The sequence below is a fragment of the Micromys minutus genome, assembly GCF_963924665.1.
Source record: "Micromys minutus genome assembly, chromosome: 17".
NCBI lineage: Eukaryota > Metazoa > Chordata > Mammalia > Rodentia > Muridae > Micromys > Micromys minutus.
In genome coordinates, this window is record NC_137952.1 from 54,396,049 (window position 1) to 54,418,262 (window position 22,214).

Sequence of the window (22,214 nt, forward strand, 5' to 3'; positions counted from 1 at the left end):
TCAGTTCCCCACACTGGTGATGAGTCCTGGAAGTAGTCTAAAAGACAGGGATGAGTTGAACTTTGCCCCCTAGAAATAGCCAGCCTTGGTTGCTCACATTGCTAGAGTGTGGAATTGAATGAAGATTAGCAAAATAAAGATTGACCTTGTGACTATTTAGCAATGAAAAAAGTAATATAACAATTTAGAGCCATCAGCCCAGTGGGGAGATATGCCAGTCAAGGGATCAACCAATCAGCAGGCACAGATTGCAGGGCCAGCAGCCTATCCTCTGCCTGGCTTCATGCTGCTCACAAGGAGACACCTTATGAATCCTGAACTTCTGTATTTCCCACTTGCTGCAGATGTTCCCATCAGTGCCCTAGGAAGGGGATTTACAAAACAGCTTCCCTACAAGCCACATCTGTTCTGTGTGGGTAGTGCCTCGTATTTCATCTACTTGGGTGAAGAAATCTGCACATCTCTTGGTCTGGCTGCATCTCCTCTTCTCCCTATTTAGTGACTCCATACCTATGGTCACTTAAACCCATGAGAATCCTACAGATGGTAGAGCAAAGGAAGCATTACATGCCATGATGTTCTTATTTTCTCTGTGATTTCTCTTGAATTTTGAAAATCCACTTTAATCACACTGATTAATTATTTCAGTGTCATTTAAGAGGAACTCTGTAACTTCAATATATGGTTCAGTTAAGAATCTGCAAAATACTTATTGTCCTGAAACCCATTTCTTTTACTGTATAGGGACAGTGCTGTAATTCTACAAAGGTAAAGCCAGAGACTATAGTGCTAGCATGCTCGGGTGTAATTGAACAGCAGATTTCAGTCTTGACTGTCTGGGAAATTTTCAGTATTTTTGTGTCTACTGCCACACCTCCAAAGCCAACTTGAAACATTAAGAAGCAAAGTCATCAGAGTCCTGGTGGCAAAATGAAAGGAATATATAGACACAGCTGAAACAAAACAGTTAGTTTTATGCAGTTGGCTATGAGTTCAAATACAGCACAGAGCCTGGAATGAACAGAGGGGCTGTCTGAACAATGTTGTCATTTGTCAAGGATGTCAACTTTTTCCAGCCTCATATTCATTTGGCTACTATAAAATGGAAATGGCAATAACAGTTGAATGGTTTCTAGAGTTCCCATGAGACACAATGACCTCACTAGCACAAAATTGTTTGTAAATTAAACATCAAAACCTCATATCATAAAAGCTAAGAACCTATGCAAATGTACCAATTTGTTGCCCATGAATCAAAATCTCTACCCACATCAGGACAGCTTTGATCTGTACTCTGAGAATGTAAAGGCCCAAGGAAAGATGACCTTTGCCCTCTGAGTGTGATCTTAGACCCTCCTGAATTTGTCACCAGCAAACCCTCTCAGGCACTTTCTACAGAGGTGGCCCTCCAGCAGTACAATTCAACAGTGCACACTTGTGGTCAGAGATCTTTTTCCTGCTTTACTAGTTTTTGAGATCTAGAAGCCCTAGAGATGACAGGTGAAAAGGTACCATGTAGCAAACTAAGCACAGGGTGTCCCTTCATCCTGATGGGTGATTCCTTGCTATGCAGGGTCTGGGCAATTCAGTCCTGGAATCTTGTATGAATTATGCATTCCTGACAGCTATTTTGATTTTCATTTTAGATAGCAATAATGATAGTAATTTTCATTTTCCTTTACTGTTCTGAAGTCCATATGGAGGATTGTGGATTGAATAAAATGAATTGAAATTCTACAGATGTAGTTCTATGGAAATAACACTGTATAGTCCCAGACACATGGTACAGATACTGCACCAAACTGGGGACTCAAAGAATAGGGATCAGCAGGACAGAGGCATGATAGGGAGCTGGCCTTATAGTCTCCAAAGATGACTTTTGCTCTGGGGAGTGAAAGTGGAGGGCCCCCTACTCCTTAGCCCTACCTGTACATAATGGAGAGAACCGGCCCTGTGTGGATAGTGAGTGGGTCACTAGCTTCCATGGCAGGACCATTCAAGGACACATATGTTTATTTGAGTGAACCCAATGCCCCTTGCTTGTTTTCTCTGTTAACTAAAGAGAAACAAAGTTCATACACACAGTTCCTCACCTCTCAGTGTAGTACTATGCTGTCTGCCTAATAGCTAGAGTTTCCAGAAGTTTTATGAGAAAAAAAATTACCAATGGAACAATTTTCTTTTTGTCCATTAATTAATTTATTCACTTTACATAACTAGTTGCTGCCCTCCTTCTGGTTCCCCCACACACAGTCCCTTTCTCTTTCTCCCCTTTTCTTATCTTTGCAGGGCTGGAGGCCTCCTCTGGGTATCTCCCTACCCTGACACATCAAGTCTCTTCAGGGCTAGGTGCATCTTCTCTCACTAAGTCCATACAAAACAGCCCAGCCAGAAGAGTGGATTCCATAGACAGAAAACAGCTTTAGGGACAGCCTCCATTCCAGTTTCTGGTGGGAAGAAAGCACATGAGGATCGATCTGCACATCTGCTACATATGTGCCAGGGAGGGAAGGGTTCTAGGTCCATTGTCATCTGTTTATGGCTCCAGGCTGTTCTGATGGATGGAAAGTCTATTGAGGCAGGTGTCAAGTAGAATCATCCCATAGCTAAACTCCATAGTATATACTCAACAGACTCCATATTGCAGCAGGATCTGAAGAACAATGACCTCTTTGAAGAGGAAATGATCCATCACTGCTTTGTTTTTAGAAACAGTGTCTGGAGTAAGCTAGGTAAAATAAAGTTTGGAAAGGCAACTTTGTTTTTTGATGAGATAAAAATTTATGGTGGGTGTGGGTTAAGATACAAATCTGTCTGATAAATTATTGATTGTTGAATCATGATTTTACCAGACTATATAGAATGTCATATGTAAAAAGTTCCTGGCTGGCAGGGAGACAGCTGGGAGAGGGTGTCCCATGGACTTCCTGAATCTGAGAGTTCTTGGGGAAAGCATGGAGCTGCTGAGATAAAGATACCCTGCAGTGTCATGTGGCCCTAATGGTGTCGACACTAGTATAGAATAAAAGGTTACCACACTTTTTATTTACTGCAACAGGTGGGTGGAGCTAGCAAGAGGTATCCATCTGAGAAGCAAGCATGCACAGGACATACAAGCTATAGAGGTAGTGTTTTTCCCATTGCTGAGTTCTAGAATCATCCTATCTGATATTCCCAGCCCACTCACCAAACCAGCTAACAGCAGATTCCCAGGAAATTCTCACCAGGTCTATGAAAATCCCATGTGCCACTGTATCACAGTGAAGGGAGAGCTACATTTATAGGCATCTTCTCCCAAAACAGCTGTCAGATTTCCATGAGGGAAGCTGCACATCTGTGTGGAGCTCAGGCCCTTTATATTCTGACTCAGATCAGAATCAAAGATAACTGGAGGGTATCCAGAGACAGAAATTCTTCTTCTATCCATACTATCCTCACTATGTCCAGAGTACTAAAGCAAAATGCATCTAAGGAATGTTTCTTCAATGTCTCTCAAGGCTACTATTTTTAATGCCCATAACCCTACACCAAGATCCTGAAGATATGCGAAACAGGATACTCCTCTCTGGCCTCCTAAATAAACTCATTGTAAGTCTATGATGTCCTAAGTTATAATGAATTTAATACCTGGAGGAAGCTATGGTAAACTTAAAAAAAAAAAAAAAAAACTATAAGTTGAACCACAATGAGCTGGAGGACCATTTGTATCACAATTCTTTTTCATAAGGTTTTTAGCTACCATTTAACTGTCTAAGAGCTTTGGACTGGGAAAGCCTTTGCACTTCCTGAACTTGTTCAGTTTTTCAGCTGATACACCCTTGTTTGAGGTTTACTCTTGCAGATGATCATGATAACATGAACATCAGCAACAGCATCTAGAACAACAGCCAGGAAGAGCCTGCTTCATTCAGCCTGGTGGCATTTGCCTACTTTTTCACTGATGTCTGCCTTTTCTTCCCACTGTCTCTGCAGAGTGACTACTCCAGTGACACAGAGAGTGAGGACAACTTCCTCATGATGCCTCCACGGGATCACCTGGGACTCAGCGTCTTCTCCATGCTCTGCTGCTTCTGGCCTTTGGGCATTGCCGCCTTCTACTTGTCCCATGAGGTAAGGCCTCCATTAGCTGGTGACTCAGTTTTGTTCTTGTAGCTATGACACTGCCTTCAGAAACAGAACTGATGACCAAAGCAAATGTCTAGCCTGCTAGAGGGCAGATGTCATTTGCAGGCTTGACTTTTAAATGAGACTTGGTTTAAATGTCACTGTGGGGAAAAACATCTGGAGCATATTAGAGATAACATTGTGAACACTGGACCTGGTTAGAAGGATAAAAATGAGATTAGTTTTCCTTGTTAAAGGCTCATTTTTAAAAAGTATTTATATAACAGAGCCTGGTCCTCAGGTGTCCATGTGAACCCCTGTTGAGTGGGAGACTCCAAAGGTACCAATTCCCAGCTCAACTTACTATACTGCACCCCAATGGAACCCAGGTTTTAAAATAAGTTTTTCCTAGCAAAGAATGAGACAGCCTTCCTATTCTTATGCATCAAAGAAAGGCATTTATATATACCAATTAAAACATGAATTTACCATCACCGCTTCCCACATCTATTGTCCAAAGCAGAACAGGGAGAAAAGCAACCACATGTAATACAGAGTACTAGAAATTCGGGTGTATATCAGGATTCACCAGGTGATAGATGACCCCTGGGGATGCCATGATACCCCTGCTGGCTTATAGAATTCTGAGACTGAGGCTGTAAACAACTGACTTACTTGAAATCAATTTTTCCTGGTTTGAACATTGCTTTACTACCTAAACTAGTAGTTACTTCTTGACGGCTTCTGAATCGATAAATCTTGTTGAGGGAACCCTTGCATAACTCTCTTTGTGACATCAACAAAGTAGGAGGTAGGCTGTGTATGTGGTGGTGGGGGAACACATATGGACTCAAACAAAGAGGGTGGAACAGGGCACAGTACCTGTTCTGTGCTGTTCGTTGGTCTCATTCTAGAAGATAAGCACTAGAGTAACTGACTCTGGACCCCTAAGGTCATTCTAAGAGCTTGTTCTAGAGTCAGCCCTAGCCTGGAGGGTCTATGCATGTATCTCTTTTGTGAATGTGTTCTATGAATGCTGCAGAGCATGATTTCCAATTATAAACTTGTGTGAAAATACAGATTCCTGGGTTTAGGCAATTGTGAGGTAAAGCAGGCTCAGATTAGTTTGGCTACCAAGGCCTCCAAAGGCACTACTCATGCAGTACATATAGATTTGGAGAAAGACCTGTTTGAGGTATCCTTGATGAGTGCAGTCTGCTTCTGCCTAAATAAGCAGTACCCTAAGTATGGGTTAGATAATAAGCCACACTAATAAAGGAGAGGTCAAGACAATGAAGTGAAAAGAGGTAGCTCATTGCTCTACAAGGGCATTGTGGTTCTGACTCATAAGCTAAACATGCTACCAACAGCATGCAGACACTGGGTCTTGCACTTCAAATCTGTGTCATCACAGATTAAGAAAGACATGGCGTATCTACTCTCCTCCGCACAGATCATACCAACAATGCATGAAAACCAGAGTTGAGCTTTGCTATCAAGCTTTGGAGTGGGGGTGGTGTTCTTACTTTATGTTTCACTGGCAGAGGTTTCACCTCTTCCCAGGGTATTGAGAGCACTAGATAAATGGGTTGAGAAATAATGAACCTATGTGTCCATACCAGAGGCCAGCTTCATCAAACCTGCTACTAATCTTAGACAGATTTCTGGGCTAGGTGAGGCAGGCTTAGAGTTGCTTGGCCTCCAAGGTCTCCAAAGGAACTGCCCATACTGCAGATGAGGGTATATGAGGCTTTGGAGAAAGAAGACCTGTGTGAGGAATCCATGGTGGGGGTAGTCTGCAACTGTCTATATAAAACCATTCCGGATGATCCCTGCTTCTTCGTATATCCTTCAGTGAAGTCCTGTCCTCTTCTAGGTAAAACAAGTTGTGGCCAAAGATATTCCAGCACTCAGAATCTCATCTCACAAATTAAGTTGCTCTTTATATGGTAAGAACCTCTTATTCTTGGAAGGATTCAAGGTGTTTAATACCTTTAGTAGTCAAGATGATTTTTATTGTTTGGTAAGAAATATGGAGTACATTTTTTGTACCAGCTTTTAGTGACCTTTTGGTTTTGGATGTAAGGCTCAAGAAATTGCAGAAGGTAGCATGAGTCTGTGCTGGTGGAGAAGGGAGATGGTCTCTGCTCCTCTCCCTACTCCCCAGCCTCCATTTGTACTATAATTAGACAATGGAGACACTGCTGTGGAATCCAGAGCTGTACTGCTGTTTCCAATAGAACTGTCTTAATGGAGTCCCCTTTGCAGGGCCTATTCCCAAGTGCTTTATACTTGGGGCTTGTATGCTGAAACACTTCCCAGAAACTCAGCCCAGCCACAGGCTGCTGTGCATTCTGTTTATGCCTCTGCATCCCAAACTGCAAACAGGAAAGAAATCTCCAGGCTATTTGAGGAGAGCATGCAGCTGCCAAGAGGAGAGTGCATGGAATGGAATAGAACAGACACACTCTCAGAATTAGGCTTTAAATTGAATCAGCACTGGCCTGGGCAATGCCAGCTGGGACTTCTAATCCTGGGGCTCGGAGGGAGAAGCCCAGTGCCTTCTCTGAAGGTTCTTTGCAGATGTTGTCAAGGCCCCAGAGTTCTCAGCTGTGGAGCCTCACCCCTCTTGGGAGCTACACCCCAGCCCAGCTCTATTCTGAAGCCTTGCTCCCCAAGACTGTGGTGCTGCTTGCAAGAAATCTTCGACATTCACATGTGACTTGAGTTGTTTGTTGTTGTGCTTTTTTTTCCCTTTCTTACAAAAACTATCTCAATGTATCCACTAGCAAGTCAACTGTGCTCATCATCAAAGCAACAACTCAGTGAGGTTATAGAAATACACAGGACTCCTGAAAGCTAAGCCAGGGTGGGGTTGGGGGAGATTAAATCAGTTAGTGGTAAAAAGAATGGATGGCTAAATCCCTCCATGCCTATTTCCTGGTTCGGAGCATGACATCAAAATAATTTTCATACACACAATTTCCCAGTAGGAGCAAATACAGAAAGTACAAAGGCACCCTGCTGGGCACAATTGTCCTAGCAATGCAGATTTGAAGGCAGGCAAGAGGATGCCTAAAAAGAAATGTTCAGGAGTTCTGAAAGCTGTGATATCAAACAGGAGTGACATTGCTGAGCACTCACTGTGTGTCAGAGACTGCATGTCAAAATTTGCCCCTGTTAAATAAGGCTCTAGTCCCCCTCAGAAGAGAATCCTTTGAGAAAGCACATTGCCTTTTCAGCACAGACCTGCTCCTCTGGAGTGGGGCCTGCATTCTAAAAACAAGTTTACTGGCTGATTTTCCTCAGCATTCAGTGTGAACACCTGGTTTAGTTAGGGTTTTATTGCTGTGAACAGACACCATGACCAAGGCAAGTCTTATAAATGACAACATTTAATTGAGGCTGGCTTACAGGTTCAGTGGTTCAGTCCATTATCATCAAGGCAAGAGCATGGCAGCATCCAGGCAGGCTTGTTGCAAGAGAAACTGAAAGTTCTACACCTTCATCCAAAGGAAGCCAGGAACAGACTGAGTATCCTCAGGCAGCTATGAGTAGTGTCTCCAAGCCCACCCCCAGAGTGACACACTTCCTCCAACAAGGCCACACCTTCTAATAGGTCTACTCCCTGGGCCAAGCATATGCAAACCAACAGAACACCCAAAAGATCTCCTGGAAACTAGGATCACAAATACCCTGTTATGGCTGAGGCTGGGGTTGGAAGATTCAAGAAAGTCTATCATTATGCCCTGAGATGTAACAAAGGCTTCAATATAGAAGCAAAAGTGGAGCTTTCTGCCCACTTCACTTTCATGGTGTCATCTGCCCTCTAATGAGAGTCAGTTCTAGAAACCAGTTGATAGAAAAAGGTATGCGCTGCACAGATTAAATTAAAATTGGTGTTTCTAATCTAGGATTGAGAGGAGACATATAAAATACACATTTTGCTGAGTACCTGCTATAAGACAGTTAATTCCCACACTTTATCTTCTTTAATTCCTCCAATAAGTCTAAAGTTGAAAGAAATTAATATCCTCATTGAAATGGAAAAGAACGTTCCAAGGATTAAAACAACTTCCAGATCTCATAAAGGTAGAAATCACAAGGCCACATGGGGTCAAATGCTGGGCACTTCTAGCCTTTAAAATGGAACCTACTGCAGCAGAACTCTTTTATCTATGTACAAGCACACAGACTTACTCCTTAATCCCCTGCTCCCACAACCCACTTGAAGAATGTGTGCCATGTTACATAAATAATTAAAAAACGGCAGCACCCCACACTATGTGGACAGGCACCAGCAGGCCTAGCCTGTTCTCATTTTGGCAGACTCTCTAACCTGGAGCCCTGAAATCTCTCCACCCAACTTGCTAAGTTCCCATAATGGATCGCTGCCATGCCAGCCCCACATAACCAAGTTCACACAGCTAGCTGGTGTGCGCTTCTCACAAACCCATGCTTTGCTGTTGTACCTTTTTCTTTGGAATCCAGCTGAGTCACCTAGTGAAGGAAAACACCACACAATCTTAGTTTAGAATCAACAGGTAACACAATCACTGGGCTCAGCAACTAGCAACCTAATTTGTAAGCCATTTTAAGTTAAATTTGAACTCTGTGCATCTGTCTCCTACCTACATCTTTAACCTCCAACTGTGTCCTGTCCAAAAGCAAGTTCTGTTTCTACCTCGAACTTCCTCTCTCCGGAAGTCTGACTCAGAAGTCCCACCTACTCCTTGCCCAGTGATTGGTCCCCTGAAATCTTTATTCATTAGAGGAAGGTTCTGCTACAGTAACATAGGGATGGGGGTGGGGTGGTAGTATTTGACATTGTGGCCGTGTACTCTGTCCCTTGGAACAGATGGTGTCCTGAAAGTGAATCTGGACACACTCTCCAGGGACTTTGGGTCTGGATCTGCACCACAGGCTCTGGGTTTGCATGAGTGCAGTGACTAGCAGAATGAGCATTTATTATGCCTTGATTTCATTTTATAAAATGCTTCTTTCCTTTACTAACTGCAACATTAGAGCAATAATTAAATGGGAGATGGGTACTCAGAACCAAATTAGGAACTTTATGAATGGGGCAGCAAAAGGAACCAGGAAAATGAGGGGAAAGGGGAGTCTTATGATACTGAAGATATGGAGGAAGATGAGTCCTGCAAACCTGGTCAACATCTCCTTGAAATGTACCTATGTGCCTATATCCATTGAACAAACAGAATGTGTCAGCCATGATCCAGGTACCCAGGATGCTGCAGTCAACAAGACAGGTCAAAATCGCCCTTTGTAAAGTTGGACTTCCAGTAAAGGCATGCAGTAGAAAAACACAAATAAACCCAGAGGAATATAAAGGAGGGAGAGAACATTGAAAATTGATATAGGAGATAAAATATTAAGGAGTGGTTGGTTATAGAAAGGGATGCTAAGAAGGTTGACAGTTCATGGCAAGAAACACTTGAGAAATAGCTTTCCTGGCAAAAGTAACCAGTACTAAGGCTCTGTGATGGGACCTCACCAGGCACTTATGAAGAATGATCTGACTTGACTGAAGCCAGAAAACTACTGAGTGTAAGAGTTGGAAATGAGGACAGAGGAAAGAATACGTTTGTGTAGCAGGCCCAAGGACCTTTACCTGTGAAAATAAGTTAGTATCATTTTAGGGCATGATGAACCATGTGCTATTACAACAGAAGGCAGCAGGCAGGAGACTCCAGAAGTGTTAAAGGGGCTCTGTGAATATAATCCAGAAAAAAGCCAGTGGAGACAGGCCACTCCTACTTCCAGGCACTTTTTAAGTAGAGAGACTGCAATGTCTTTTGGAAGAATGTCCTATGAATCTGCATTAAGATGTGAAGGGACAGAAAATGTGGGGGGGCGGGGCAAGCATTACATAGCAGGAAGGTAGGTATGTCAAAGAAGCAGGATGGGGCTGGAAGTTTATCTTGGCTTCAGCAAGTCTAATGGCATGGAAGAGAGGCAAAGGACAGGTGGATTAGATATGTGGTTTAGAGTTCAGGGGAAAAGTCTGGATACAAGCATGAGCCAAGGTAGAGTTAAGACTTAAGAACCAGAGGGAAGTAAGTGAGCATAGTAAAGTCCTCGGAGACTAGAGTGAGAGGCAATCTGAGGAGTATTCTCCAGAGGAAATGGGATAGAACACTTCTAGAACCAGAAAACCATCCCACAGAGAAGAGGACAGCAGAACCTTAAGGATTATGGGAAAGAGCCTTGGGAGCTGGGGCATTCTATTTTTTGTTTTTTGGTTTTTTTTTTTGGTTTTTTTTTAGTTTAAAGTTGTATAATTTATTGGTTGCTAAAGTATTTATTTATTTACTAATTAAACAACTTCATTTTAAAAATAAAGATAAATGTACATTTTAAAATTGCATAAAACTATATGAATATATTTTTGTCAGTACTTGTTATTTTTTAATGTTTGATAGTATGCATTAAAATCTAACTAGTTACAATGAGCTTAAAGTACATGTAAAACAAGATTTATCATGGAAATAGTCAAAGTTTTCTTGGTGTGTAAAAATTAAACACAATAATTTTTAAATACCAAGAATTTCCATAAGGCTGCATTCTTAGCTCTTGAATTATTAATGATTTAAGGTCTAGGTGTACCACATTCTCATTCCTCAAAAATTGGCCATAGTACTACCTGAAGACCCAGTTATTCCACTTCTCGGCATATACCCCAATGATGCTCCAACATATGATAAGAACACATTCATCTTCTGAAGGACATCTGGGTTCTTTCCAGCTTCTAGCTATTATAAATAGAGCTGCTATGAACATTGTGGTGCATATTTCTTTGTTGTGTACTTAGGTGTCTCTGGGGTATATGTCCAGAAGTGGAATAGCTGGATCTTCAGGTAGTATTATGTCCAATTTTCTGAGGTATCGCCAGACTGATTTCCAGAGTGGTTGTATTAGTTTGCAACCCCACCAACAGTGGAGAAGTGTTCCTCTTTCTCCGCATCCTCGCCAGGATCTGTTGTCATCTGAGTTTTGGATTTTGGCCAATCTGACTGGTGTGAGGTGGAATCTCAGGGTTGATTTGATTTGCATTTCCCTGATGGCTAAGAATGTCGAGCACTTCCTCAGATATTTCTCAGCCATTCGATATTCCTCAACTGAGAACGTTTTGTTTAGCTCTGTACCCCATTTTTTAATAGGGTTATTTGATTCTCTGGTGTCTAGCTTTTTGAGTTCTTTGTATACCTTAGATATTAGGCTTGATGTGGAGTTGGTAAAAATCTTTTCCCATTCTGTTGGCTGCCGTTTTGTTTTCTTGACAATGTCCTTAGCCTTACAGAAACTTTGCAATCTCATTTAGTCCCATTTGTTAATCTTTGACCTTAGAGCTTGAGCCACTGGTGTTTTGTTCAGAAAATTTTCTTCTGTGCCTATGTATTCTAAGGTGTTCCCTACTTTCTCATCTAATAGTTTCAGTGTATATAGTTTAATGTGGAGATCTTTGATCCACTTACACTTGAGCTTTGTACAATGACATAAGTAAGGGTCTATTTCCATTCTTTTGCATGCTGAGTGCCAGTTGAACCAGCACCATTTGTTGAATAGGCTTTCCTTTTTCCATTGAAAGTTTACGGCTCCTTTGTCAAAAATCAGGTGATCATATACGTGAGGGCTCATTTCTAGATCTTCCATTCTATTCCATTGATCCACGTGCCTATTTCAGTACCAGTATCATGCAGTTTTCATCACAATTGCCTTGTAATATAGCTTGAAGTCAAGGATAGTGATTCCCGCAGATGTTTTCTTGTTGTTGAGGATGGATTTCACTATTCTAGGTCTTTTGTTATTCCATATGAAATTGCACATTGATCTTTTTAATTCCATGAATTTCCAGAAAATATCACCTATCCACCTTCCTAACCCTTTCAGAAAACCAAGCCATTATTTTTATCTGCCTTTCTAAACCTGGGCACAAAAACATTAAAATCTTTATTATTTTTCAGTGTTGTGATTCACATGAGCCTGAAGGCCATGTGCTATCTATGCACACTGGATAGTATATGTAACAGTCCCTTAGAGGGCAATAACCTATATACCCCACCTGCCTCTTCTGACCTCTAGTTTATTGTTTTTCAATGTCACTGGATTCAGAGTAAATTGGATCCTATGGCTGAATGCCCCCCATAAGCAGCTCGTAAAGGTTGAAAAACTGGTGAGTAGGAGAACTAGGCAGCCACGGAGCAGAGAGATCTCTGCAGAGTGCACAAGGAAAGTGCACCCCCTGCCCTGCCCTGCTTGAGCCAGGAACCAGGAACAGAACTTTGGAACTTCTGTTTCCACCCAGCAGAGACTTCAGGGAGCAGAACAGAGGCCGGCCAATCTGCTACCCAGACTGGCACCCCGTAAAGGTTGAAAAACTGGTGAGTAGGAGATCTAGGCAGCCAGGGAGCAGAGAGATCTCTGCAGAGTGCACACGGAAAGTGTACCCCCTGCCTTGCCTTGCCTGATCCAGGGAACATGGAACAGAACTTTGGAACTTCTGTTTCCACCCGGCTGCAACTTCAGGGCACAGAACAGAGCCCAGCCCATCTGCCACCTGGACCAGTGGAAATCCAGGCACACAGACCAGATACAAGGAAAAGGCAAGAACATATCACTGACAACAAAATGGCAAGAGGAAAGCGAAAGAGTATAACCCAAGGAAAACAAGACAACCTGGCAACACCAGAACCCAGCTCTCACATAACAGCAAACATTGGAATGCCAAACACTCCAGAAAAAGAAGACGCAGACCTGAAATAATACCTCAAGATGCTGATAGACATAGAGATACTTAAACAAAACGGGGGAAAAGCAAAAAGATTCAGAAGCCTTTAAAGAGGAAGCAAGGAAAACACTCAAAGAACTCAAAGAACTAGAGAAAAACAGAACAAAAGAGATGAAGGAATGGAGAGGTAATTTAAAACGGAAATTGACACAATAAAGAAAACACTAAAAGAGATAACCCTAGAGGTAGAACACCAAAAAAAAGAAATCAGGAGTCACAGAAGCAAGCATTTCCAATAGATTACAAGAGATAGAAGAAAGAATCTCAGGGGCAGAAGACAACATTGTAAACATACACAAAACAGCCAGAGAAGATGCAAAAAACAAAAAGCTCCTAACCCAAAATGTCCAGGAAATCCAAGACACAATGAGAAGACCAAACCTAAGGATAATAGGAATAGAAGAGGGAGAAGAGTATCAACTAAGAGGCACAGTAAATATCTTCAACAAAATCGAAGAAGAAAACTTCCCTACCCTCAAGAATGAGATGACCACGAACAGAAAAGAAGCCTTCAGAACTCCAAATAGGTTGGACCAGAAAAGAAATACATCCCGACACATAATAGTCAAAACACCAATTGCCCAAAGCAAAAAAAGAATACTAAAAGCAGTAAGGGAAAAAGGTCAGGTAACATATAAAGGCAGGCCAATCAGAATCACACCCGATTTCTCAACAGAGACTATGAAAGCTAGAAGAGCCTGGACAGACATCATTCACACCTTAAGAGAGCACAAGTGCCAGCCTAACCTGCTATACCCAGCAAAACTATCAATCACCATAGATGGAGAGATGAAGATATTTCAAGACAAATCAAAATTTACACAATATCTGACCACAAACCCAGCACTACAACGAATTATTGGTGGAAAACCCAATACAATGAGGGAAAATACAGCCTAGTAAAAACAAGAAAACCTAAACAAGAAAACCAAAAGAAGAAAAAGAAACAGACACAACTCAACACACAAAAGCAATAATAGCAGGAAACAGAAACAACTATTCCTTGATATCTATGAACATAAATGGACTCAACTCCCCAATAAAGAGACATAGGCTATCAGACTGGATACATAAACAAAATCCAGCCTTTTGCTGCATACAGGAAACTCATCTCAGAGACAAAGACAGACACTATCTCAGAGTAAAAGGGTGGGAAAAAAACTTCCAAGCAAACAGCCCCAAGAAGCAAGCTGGAGTGGCTATTCTAATATCAAACAAAGTAAATTTCCAACCAAAAGTTATCAGAAAAGATAAGGATGGACACTTTTTACTCATTACCAGGAAAATCTGTCAGGAGGAACTCTCAATCCTTAACATTTATGCTCCAAATAAAAAAGCACCCACATTCATAAAAGAAACCCTAGTAAAGCTCAAAAATACATTTCACCCCACACAGCAATAGTGGGAGACTTTAATACCCCAGTCTCACCAATGGACAGATCATGGAAATAGAAACTGAACAAGGACACTGTAAACCTAGCAGAAACTTTGAACCAACTAGAATTAATAGATATATACAGAACCTGTTATCCTAAAGTAAAAGAATACACCTTCTTCTCACCACCCCATAGCACCTTCTCGAAAATTGACCACATAATGGGACACACAACCAGCCTCAATCAATATAAGAAGATTGAAATACTCCCATGCATTCTCTCAGTTCACCATGGTCTTTGACTGGTCTTTAACAACAACAAAGACAACAAAAAGCTCACATACACATGGAAACTAAACAATGCTCTGTTAAAGGATAGCAGGGTCAAAGAAGAAATAAAGAAAGAAATTAAGGATTTTCTAGAATTCAACGAAAATGAAAACACAACATACCCAAACCTATGGGATGCAATGAAAGCAGTACTGAGAGGAAATCTCATAGCCCTAAGTGCTTCCAAAAAGAAACTGGAGAGAGCTTACATCACCAACCTGACAGCACAGCTAAAAGCCCTAGAACAAAAGGAAGGAGAAATACCCAAGAAGAGTAGACGGCAAGAAATAATCAAAATTAGGGCAGAAATAGACCAAATAGAAACAAAAAGAACCATTGAAAAAAATCAACAAAACCAAGAGTTGGTTCTTTGAGAAAACCAACAAGATTGATAAACCCCTAGCCAGACAAACTAGAGGTCAAAGAGACAGTATACAAATTAACAAAATCAGAAAGGAAAGTGGTGACATAACAACTGAAACTGAGGAAATTGAAGAAATCATCAAATCCTACTACAAAAACTTATACTCCACAAAATTGGAAAATCTGGAGGAAATGGACAAATTCCTAGACAAATACAAGATCCTAAAGTTACACCAGGACCAAGTAAACCATCTAAATAATCCTATAACACCTATAGTAATAGAAGAAGTCATCAGAAGACTCCCAACCAAAAAAAGCCCAGGTCCAGACGGGTTCACTGCAGAATTTTATTAGACATTTATTGGGGATTTAACACCAATACTCTCCAAACTATTCCAAAAGATAGAATCAGATGGAATACTACCTAACTCATTTTTTGAGGCTACAATAACCCTCCAACCTCAACCAAACGAAGACCCTACAAGAAAAAAGAACTTCAGACCAATCTCACTTATGAACATTGATGCAAAAATACTCAACAAAATCCTTGCAAACTGAATCCAAGAACACATCAAAACGATCATTCATCATGACCAAGTAGGCTTCATCCCTGGGATGCAGGGATGGTTTAATATAAGGAAATCCATCAATGTAATCCACCATATAAACAAACTCATAGAACAAAATCACATGGTCATCTCACTAGATGCTGAGAAAGCATTTGACAAAATCCAACACCCCTTCATGTTAAAAGTCCTGGAAAAAAAAAAGGAATCCAAGGTCAATACTTAAACATAATAAAAGCAATATACAGCAAACCAACAGCCAACATCAAACTTAACAGTGGGAAACTTGAAGGAATACCACTAAAATCAGGGACTCGACAAGGCTGCCCACTCTCCCCCTACCTATTCAACATAGTACTGGAAGTCCTGGCTAGAGCAATTACACAAGAAAAGAAGATCAAGGGGATACAAATCAGAAAGGAAGAGATAAAAACATCACTCTTTGCCGATAACATGATAGTGTACTTAAGTGACCCCAAAAATTCTACCAGAGAAATCCTACAGCTGATATACAAGTTCAGCAAAGTGGCTGGAAACAAAATTAACTCAAACAAATCAGTAGCCTTCCTATACTCAAAGGACAAACATGTAGAGAAAGAATTAGGGAAAAGGTACCCTTCAGAATCGTCACAATAACTATGAAATATCTTGGTGTGACTCTAACTAAGCAAGTGAAGGACCTGTACGACAAGAACTTCAAACCTTTAATGAAGGAAATTGAGGAGGATCTCAGAAAATGGAAAAATCTTCCATGCTCATGGATTGGAAAGTTCAACATTTTAAAAATGGCCATCCTACCAAAAGCAATCTATAGATTCAGTGCAATCCCCATCAAAATTCCAACCCAGTTCTTCATGGAATTGGAAAGATCAATGTGCAATTTCATAATGAATAACAAAAGACCTAGAATAGTAAAATCCATCCTCAACAACAAGAAAACATCTGCGGGAATCACTATCCCTGACTTCAAGTTATATTACAAGGCAATTGTGCTGAAAACTGCATGGTACTGGTACAGAAATAGGCATGTGGATCAATGGAATAGAATAGAAGATCCAGAAGTGAGCCCTCATGTATATGGTCACCTGATTTTTGACAAATGAGCTGTAAACATTCAATGGAAAAAGGACAGCCTATTCAACAAATGGTGCTGGTCCACCTGGCACTCAGCATGCAAAAGAATGAAAATAGACCCTTTCTTATCTCCTAGTACAAAGCTCAAGTGTAAGTGGATCAAAGATCTCCACATTAAACTAGATACACTGAAACTATTAGATGAGAAAGTAGGGAAAACCTTAGAACACATAGGCACAAGAGAAAATTTTCTGAACAAAACACCAATGGCTCAAGCTCTAAGGTCAAAGATTAACAAATGGGACTTAATGAGATTGCAAAGTTTCTATAAGAGTAAGGACATTGTCAAGAAAACAAAACGGCAGCCAACTGAATGGGAAAAGATCTTTACCAACTCCACATCAGATAGAGGCCTAATATCCAAGGTATACAATGAACTCAAAAAGCTAGACACCAGAGAATCAAACAACCCTATTAAAAAATTGGGTACAGAGCTAAACAAAACATTCTTAATTGAGGAATATCGAATGGCTGAGAAACATCTAAGGAAGTGCTCAACATCCTTAGCCATCAGGGAAATGCAAATCAAAACAACCCTGAGATTGGACCTCACACCAGTCAGATTGGCCAAAATCCAAAACTCAGATGACAGCAGATGCTGGTGAGGTTGCGGAGAAAGAGGAACACTTCTCCACTGTTGGTGGGGTTTTAAACTGATACAACCTTTCTGGAAATCAGTCTGAGCATTACTCAGAAAATTGGACATAGTACTACCTGAAGATCCAGCTATTCCACTTCTGGTCATATACCCCAGAGACACTCCAATATACAACAAAGATACATGCACCACAATGTTCATAGCTGCTCTGTTTATAATAGCCAGAAGCTGGAAAGAACCCAGATGTCCTTCAGTAGATGAATGGATACAAAAATTGTGGTAAATTTACACAATGGAGTACTACTCAGCCATTAGAAACAATGACTTAACCAAATTCTTAAGAAAATGGTTGCATCTAGAGAATATCATCCTGAGTGAGATAACCCAGTCACAAAAGAATAGATAAATTATGCAGTCACTGATAGTGGGGTGCTAACCCCAGAGGCTCCCACTGCCCCAGAAACAACTCACAGACTGTGTGACTTTCAAGAAAAAAAGAAAACAAAACAAAACAAAACAACAAAAAAAATGTCATGATCAATCCTTATACACCAAGAAAACGTTGACTAATTCCGGGTTACATCCTGTTTTATATGTACTTTTTGCTCATTGTAACTTGTAAGACCTTAATGCAGAGTATCAAACCTTAAAAAAAAAAAAAAAAAAAAAAAAAAAAAAAAAAAAAAGCCAAGTACTGACAAAATTGTATTTGTATACATTTATTCAAAAATGTTTAAAATGCTTTTCTTTTATCTTTTTTTAAAAAATAAAGTTTAAAAAAAGTGCATATGACTTGATTAAGATAGAAGATTGAATATTTATCAATAAAGTGATCATTATATATTTATCTAAAAACAAAACAAAAAAAAAAAAAAGAGAGCGCCCTTAGATTTTTAGAACCTTACCTACTCTTTGGTGTTTCTTTGGTTAATATGATTATTTATCTTGGATTCTCTCAGACATCTAAATTCCGCAGACAAGATTTTTCCAGAAAATATCACCTATCCACCTTCCTAACCCTTTCAGAAAAACAAGCCATTATTTTTGTCTGCCTTTCTAAACCTGGGCACAAAGACAGGCTTAAAATCTTTATTATTTTTCAGTATTGTGATTCACATGAGCCTGAAGGCCATATGCTATGCACACTGGATAGTATATGTAACAGTCCCTTAGAGGGCAATAACCTATGTACCCCACCTGCCTCTTCTGACCTCTAGTTTATTGTTCTTCAATGTCACTGGATTCAGAGTAAATTGAATCCTATGGCTGAATGCACCCCATAAGCACTAGCTGATTTCATCAGCTCTAGCTTAAATTTGCACCTGAAAGCCACAGTCATCCAGGCAGAGATTTGGAGCTTGTCTTCAGAAAACTAGGAGACTGCTGTTATGGGAAGAGAAAGTGTCCCAGCTCTGAGAGAGGGGGAGAACAGGAAACAGGACCACACTAGGAAACTGTTGACAGGACAGAGTGGGTAAAGAGAGCCTGGGATGCCTCAGCTTCCTAAAGCAAGTGACACAAAAACAAAGCTGACAGTGAGGGAACTGCAGTAGCCTTTCAACTCACAGCACTGGTTCTTCAGGCAGGTAAACTGAAAAGCCTGACAAAGGGGAGACTGGATGTCAGGTGGACAAGTAGTACCTGTGTCAAGAGCTGCATTCAGCTCAACAGGCATCAACTGTTAGCTTGTTCTCTCTTCTCCAATCCCTCCCTCCTTTCCTCCTTCCCTCCTTCTCTCTCCTATCTCCCTTTCTCCCCCTGTTTCTGCTTTTCTTTCTCCTTTCCCACCCCCTCTCTACCTCTGTTTCCATATGAATACTTAATATGATGATTATGGCATCTGAGTTGTTTTGCAGCTTCTGAGTTTAAACATTTCCACATAAATATTAATGTCAGGAAGCAGTCAAGACAGAGTAGATTCCTGATCCCTGCCTTCTTCCATGGAAATCCATGCTGCAGGTGAGTTTCACTGATTTTAAAAGACAAAACAATTGAATTAAAGCTAAGCTCAGGGCTGGGTAGATGGCTCAGTCAGTCAACTGCTTGCAAGACTTAAGGACCCGAGTGTGAATCCTCAACATAAAAAGCCAGGAAAGAGGTGTCAGGCTTACATATACATGCATAGTCACACAGGTTATGCACATATATCATCCTTGTTTATATATGCATGTATATGCACATAGGCATGCATTCTATAATCACATATAATCATTTCTTGACAACTGAGTTTTTACACAGTTTTGTTATTGGTAGTTGGAGTATGGCTTAGTTGTTTTCAAGTTCGTAGTCTCTTATTCAAGGAAATTAATTAAAGCCCACACAGATTTGCAAAAGTACCAGGAAGTTTTACCTAAGATAAAGCTTTCCTGCTTATTTTAGGTACAACAGGAAAGTTCTGAAAGTACAGAAAGGGAGCAGTGATTGCATAAGCAAAAATATTTAAGCTCCCAAGTATTGTGGCAGGAGCTTTTAAAGGCTTTCAAGAAAAGGGGTTTAGTTATTAATAGGAGTGAGTGAGTGTGACTCTCTGTTTTGACTGATAAAATATAATCATTATTTTACTGTGTATATTTTCCCTATAATACATCACATTTTAGTCATTTGTATGCCAAATTATATATAGATGTAAAATTATAAATAATAAATTATCCTTAAAAACATACTTCACAGCACACTTTTGTCTTAATACTCATGTACTCAAAACCAGTTCAGGATGAATCCTATCCCTCCAACCCTGTACCAAGAAGAATTGGAAATACATTTGAATAGAAACTTTCCAAACTTAATGGCTATTAAGGTAGGGAGAAACTTACCCTGTGGCTCAGGGAAGGGTCCACCAATAGCCTGATAGAGGTGGGAGTCCAAGGTTGCTAGGTGCATTGTTCATAGAGGAGTAGGTGTGCAAAGTCCATTTGGTAATAGGCTACCAAATTCATTGTGAGTCAGGAGAAAGCAGTACATAATCTAAACCAAGTACAGTCCCAGATTACTAAACTATTTACTCGGCTTGCTTGCCTTTATTTGGTTTGAGATTGTTATGGGTTAATATTATAGAGGAAAATCAAATTCCTGTCCCCCAGGTCACATGGCATTTTGTATATGTTGATCATATTGCCACCTACCACTTTGTACTATAATATGCACAAGAGCTTGTACCCAGGTTTATAGCTCCTTAACATTCAAAGGTTCCAGATCTTGGCAGTGCCCCCTCCCTTTTTGCCTCCTGTCATAGCTTTGGCATTTTCCAGAATTTGAGAGTTATTATGACCCCAGACGCAGAGCCTAAAAAGGCTGAATTTAAAGCTGAGAATGCTGCCATAGCTTCCAGTTCAGTTTATTTGCTGTTCTTCAGGCAGGACACTCTCTTCATAGCCAATCCAGATGGTATATCAAGGAGTAAGTAATGGCTTCTTGAAGCCCAGCTTAAGAATTTGTTAAGGTTGGTCGCTGCTTATCATCTAAGACTTATATATCTAAGCCCATAAAATAGTAAGCCCTTTTGTACATTTTAGTTTTGTTGTTGCTTTTGCTGTTGCTGCTCTTTTTGAGAAAGGGTCTTACTATATATCCATCACTGGGCTAGAACTCTCTGTTTCCCTGGCTGGTCTGAGACTCTCATGGATTCATCATCCTCTGCCTCTGTGGTTAAAGGTAGCACCATGATCCCCATTAATCTACTGTTCTTTGACACAGGGTCTTACTCTGCAGTCCAAGTGGACACACTATGTAGCCAAAATTGCCTCTAACTTGCAGCATTCATTCCTCCTTAGTCTCCTAAATGCTAGAATTATATACACAAAGTATGACACACAGTCCTAACTTTTGCTTTAAATCACTCTCTGCTTTCCCAAGACATTGAACATCTTGGGCCTGATAACAGTGAATGTGAAAAGTGTTCTGTACTCCTTTATAAATGTACTAGAAATGTAAAATATCTTTCAAGAATGGCTTTCCATCTGTCTACCCCTTTTCTATATAACAGTTCAGGATAGCATATTCATGGACAATGGGGACACATGTACTCATAGATCTCAACACTCATGTGGCACCCCAAACAAAGAACCCAAGAAGTAAATAGCTAGACCTTGTGTCAGATCTCTAGTCTAGTGCAGACTCTATAGTTGTGCCCTACAGTCACACATACCTTCACAAAGTTAACTCAGATTCATGCATGGCCTGACTGCCCTGGACTTTTAGTTGTTGGTTTTTTTTTTTTTCAAGCAATTGAAAATGAGATGTAACCTATTAAAAATGAATGCTAAGCCATGAGCGTGAGAGCAGCTTGCATTCAGCTGAGAAGATAATAAGGGAAGGGGAGAAAGACAGGGCCTTGTACTATAATACATGTATTACATTACATATTTATATTAATATAAATATTATATATATGTATAATTGGTATCTGTACTCAAAGCCTGTTTCCCTTCCTGGGAAGGAGAATGAGATACAGGAAGGGAGTCTGCTTTAGACACCTTGCCTCCTGAAAAAGGTCCACATCTTCACCAAAGTTCTCCTGTCATTACACTTGCAGCCATGGGTGGAGCTAGCATCTCTTTCAAGTCTGGAATGCTTTTGTCTGGGTGGCTCAGACATGGTTTCTAATAAGTCATATAAAATCTGTTTTCATACTTGAAGCTGGTGACTTTCAGGCTATTTTCTATGTGACAGTCCATCATCTGTTGAGAGAACTGATGCTTATCTACAGATAAGGTTCCACACTGCTGCACCTGTCATCTTGTTATTCAACACAGTGCTTTTGAGGGGGCAGGTCCTCACAACCAACTCCTTTTCAGAGCCATCAAATTAGTGTTCTAGCTCAGGACCCAGTTTCTAGCACTCTACACTTCTATGTCTCCCAGAATTTCCAAGTTAGTATGCCTGAGGTAGAGAGCATCATCTAAAAAGCACATAATGTCTGTAGCTTCTTCTGGTCTC

General features: G+C 40.5%; 1 protein-coding gene across 1 annotated transcript in view; it reads left to right on the forward strand.

The window, feature by feature from the left end:
- SYNDIG1 (synapse differentiation inducing 1) overlaps positions 1–22,214 on the forward strand; it is a gene marked incomplete at its 3' end in the record, with an annotated part of 191,806 nt that overhangs the window by 132,554 nt on the left and 37,038 nt on the right. Inside the window, exon 3 of the mRNA XM_080931011.1 lies at positions 3,973–4,110. Coding sequence (XP_080787137.1) covers positions 3,973–4,110 — 138 coding nt within the window. The remainder of the gene's footprint in view (positions 1–3,972; positions 4,111–22,214) is intronic.